General features: G+C 35.8%; 1 protein-coding gene across 1 annotated transcript; it reads left to right on the top strand.

The window, feature by feature from the left end:
* The first annotated feature begins 195 nt into the window (after positions 1 to 195).
* LOC111089793 (MOB kinase activator-like 2) lies at positions 196 to 2573 on the top strand. Its single transcript, XM_022402883.1, has 2 exons — positions 196 to 317; positions 1172 to 2573. The coding sequence occupies exons 1-2, from the start codon at positions 263 to 265 to the stop codon at positions 1726 to 1728; spliced, it is 612 nt and encodes a 203-aa protein (XP_022258591.1). The 5' UTR covers positions 196 to 262; the 3' UTR covers positions 1729 to 2573.
* The last annotated feature ends 1685 nt before the right edge of the window (positions 2574 to 4258 follow it).

The following is a 4258-nucleotide window of genomic DNA, read 5'->3' as shown; positions in this document are numbered from 1 at the left end:
GTCACAATTGTAAAGTGTGTTATTTATGATTTATAAGACTTACTGTATATATATATATATATATATCGTATACATTTCTTTTAATAGTCGAGTTAGTCTAGGAAGTCATATTTCCTCTGAATTTGTTTTTGTATAAGTCATTTTATGACGTGAAATCTACAGTGTATTTACTGATGGATTTTCATTTTCTAGACAGTATTTATGGTTCGACGAAAAGGGGAAAAAATGCAAAGTAGCGGCTCCACAATATGTAGACTACGTGATGACGTTTACACAGAAAACTGTGAATGATGAATCGATATTTCCCACCAAGTTCGGTATGTCATTTACATCATCAATATTTCACACCAAGTTCAATATATCATTGACATCATCACTATTTCCCACCAAGTTCGGTATGTCATTTACATCATCCTGGTGTGAAATAGTGATGATGTCAATGACATATTGAACTTGGTGTGAAATATTTATACTTAACTATAGCCACATATTAATTAGTAAGATTAATTGCAAGATTGATGATATCTTTATTTAACGTTTTTTGTTTTCTTAAGTGCGTGACGTACGTTATTATGGATCCTGTAATGAGTAATTTTAGGGTTAAGAGTTTTCTAGATAATGGATTTCCCATAAGTTATTAATCAGTAATTTTAGGGTTAAGAGTTTTTATAGATAATGGATTTCCTATGTGTTATTAATCAGTAATTTTAGGGTTAAGATTTTTTTCTAGATAATGAATTTCCTATGAAATAACTACCAGTAAATTTAGGGTTTAGACTTTTTCTAGATAATGACTTTCCTGTAAGTAAATAATCAGTAAATTTAGGATTAAGACTTTTTCTAGATAATGGATGTTCTACGAGTTAATACGTAAACCCTAACCAGCACACACACACACACATATACACTCATCTTTATAGCGTGGTGTGAAATATTGATGATGTAAATGACATACCGAACTTCATATATACGGACACTAACAAGTTGAAACACAGAAGTAAGATAATGTGTCTCTCAGAGAAGAGGTAAGTTTCACAGAAACCTTGCATAGCCCTTTTAGTTCGTATTTCTAACTATAATTCACGTTTTTATATCTTTTGCTTTTATCACAGAAATGAATGAATATTTCAGAGTATTCATTCTTACCCTATGTTTCTGTGGTATTTTTCAGATAAATCCTTCCCCAGTTCCTATGAATCCATAGTGAAGAAAATCTTTAGATTGCTGCTGCACGTTGTAGCTCACATTTACCAAGCCCACTTCAGGGAGATGCTTCTCCTCAACCTTCACGCCCACCTCAACTCCCTTTTCTCCCACTTCATGCTCTTCGCCCAACAGTTTAACTTGTTGGAAGAGAGTGACACTGAGATGCTTCGGGACCTGGCCACAGCTCTGAAACTCTACTCTTCGGAGGACACAGGAACTGAAACACCGCTCATTTCAAAGAAGTATGAAACCAGTTTTTCTGGTCGTGAGAAAGACACTGACAAGCAACTTGTGACTGAGAGCTCGGCAAATTCAGTGGCTCCAGAAAATGACGTATTAGTTAAGGCAGGAAACAAAAGATCTGCCTCATCTTATATCGTTGCGCAGTCCGTATCTTCTCCTTCCATAACGGCCTTACACAGGCGCGTTGGTTCTGGTGGACACTGCAAGTCTTGTGCAATGGACTTGGCAATGTTCACCAGATCCTCTTCTTGTCGTTCTTCGCCAGTCCAATTTCAATAGTCAACCATCTAATGAGCAGTGGTGGTTATTACCCCAGCAACTAAGGACCTTTTGTTAACTTATAGCAACATATCTCACTAGCTCCATCTGGTGGCAGATAAAATAGTTTAGCATTACTTCCCATTCTCACATTGTCTTATCAAATGAGTGTTTGGATCTTTAGTATGACGTTATCAGTTTCTAATTCGGGAACTACAGAAGATCAGATTGTTAGATATTCCATACGGTTATTTTATGGTGTATAACCAACCGAGAGGTCTAATTCATAAAGACTCATAAGTTAAAAGTTTTTCTTTTGTCTAAATTCTTACGAAACTTAGCTGAACTTTTTTACACGTTTCTGTGCATTTTTGTGAGATTAAGTCACAGTATTTAATTCAAAAGTACAGTAACATAAACTTTTACAGTAGACAGGCCCTTAATTTAATAATTACAACGTTTCGACTCATAGTAAAAGTTACATTGAAATGTAACGTTTACCTGATGATAACGCTATTTGTTACCGTAAAAGTTGGTCTTATTGTATTTTTGAAATAATAATTCAGTTTAGTAAGTTCCTCAGTAAACGTTAAGTCACAGTAACTTTAAGGTTTCGAAATAAACCTTTTATCATTTTACTTTCACTATCATTACTTCAAATTTCAGCTCTGGTAAAATTTGTTACTAAAGATAAACTCATCTTTTGATAAGTGATAACTTTTTGGGCTTATTTATTTTCGCGTTAAACATACGCAAAGTTTTAACTAGTTTTCTATTGCTGACTGATTACGTAAATGATACGAAAGTGGTTATTCGGCTGGATTCAAGTTTTTCTGCAAAACTTCCTGTTTTCCGCTTTAATTTAAAAATTCTATAATATCTAAAAAAAAATGTGTAAGTTCTGACTATTGAAAAAATAGATTCTTCAATTTGATACATTTCACTGAAAGTTTTTATGATAAGATATTTTTCAAGTAAAGAAAACCTTCACTTGTTTCCAGTTCAATTTTTTATTGTTTATGGTTTTAAGGTAACAATAAATACTTGGGTAACGTTCAAAGGCACGCCATGGCCTGGTGGTTAGGGCGCTTGACTCGTCACACTCGAATCCCCGTCACACCAAACATGCTCGCTCTTTCAGCCGTGGGGGGCGTTATAATGTGCGGTCAATCCCACTATTCGTCGTTAAAAGAGTAACCCAAGAGTTGGGTGGTGATGACTAGCTGCCTACCCTCTAGTCTTACACTGCTAAATTAGGGACGGCTAGCGCAGATAGCCCTCGTGTAGCTTTGCGCGAGATTAGAAAACAAACAAAACAAAGCTTTCTCTATTTTCTATTTCAGTGTTTATTTATTATATCTGAAAATAAAACTATGTCACAAATTTGTTGAAACTTGGGTATATAGAAGGCGCTGAGTATTATATATTAAAGTACAGACCTAATTATTTATAGAGAATAGTTTAAAAAAATATCTTTATCAAAACCAAATGAGACAAAATCAGCCGCTATTCAGTTACCAAGCCCTGCTAAAAGGTTATAAATTTTAATGAAGAAACTTTAAAGGTTTGGGTTAGGAAATGTTACATTTGTAATAAATGTTGAACTTTACTGTGGCATTATTATTAATATAAAAATGGACAACTGTTATATTGTCCTGAGAGAATAGATCCATGTTGTAATTCATGGTTCTCACCCTGTGGTCCACAGGCCCTTAGTTTATAGATGGTTCTCATGGTTCTCAACCTGTGTCTGATCAAGTAGTTAGCGTGCTGGATATGGAGCCGAGGTTCCATTATTTGCTAGTTATTCACCGTGTCTGATCAAGTAGTTAGCGTGCTGGATATGGAGCCGAGGTTATCAGACACAGTGAATAACTAGCAAACAATGGGAGTAGTTAGTGTGCTGGATATGGAGCTGAGGTTCCATTATTTGCGTCTGGTTACTACAAGAAAGAAACAAAATTGTGCTTAGCACTTGGGACCATGGGTGCATTCTAAGAGTGTCGGTCAACTTCCATTATTCGGTTCAACAAGAATAGCCCAAAATGTTGTGATGAATGTTGACTAGTTGTCTTCCTTCTTGTCTATTTGTTCGAAATTAGTGACGGCTAGCGCAGATAGCAGTCGTGAAGCTTTCTGCCCAATCCGGCAAAACACAACAACAAGTAAACTGGTTGACAACAGCGCCACATAACGTGGGTTTAGAGACTGAACCCAATAGTCAATAATATAGTTTCTTTTTCGCTATTTTTTCTTCTTCCTTTTCCTTTTCCTTGTTTTTGTTTTTTTTAGTAGGGGGGGATTTTCTCTTTCACCATTTCCATGACCCATAATTCTTCTCGAACTTTCAAAGTCTCAGAATTAATTCCGTACTATTCGGATGCTGATTTGGAAGAATATTTGTTCTTGAAGCTTATTCTTCGGATCAATGGGTGTGTGGAAGTCATGGCATCACTGCAACACATCTATCGCAAAGTGATTTCTCCGAGCCCGGTCCCTTATGTGAGTCTTTGCGAGACAGTGGAATTTCGTTAACCTATTCAGGAGTTTT

This window comes from Limulus polyphemus, unplaced genomic scaffold (assembly GCF_000517525.1).
Source record: "Limulus polyphemus unplaced genomic scaffold, Limulus_polyphemus-2.1.2 Scaffold7367, whole genome shotgun sequence".
NCBI classification, from domain to species: Eukaryota; Metazoa; Arthropoda; class Merostomata; order Xiphosura; family Limulidae; genus Limulus; species Limulus polyphemus.
This window is presented reverse-complemented; position numbering and strand designations above follow the sequence as displayed.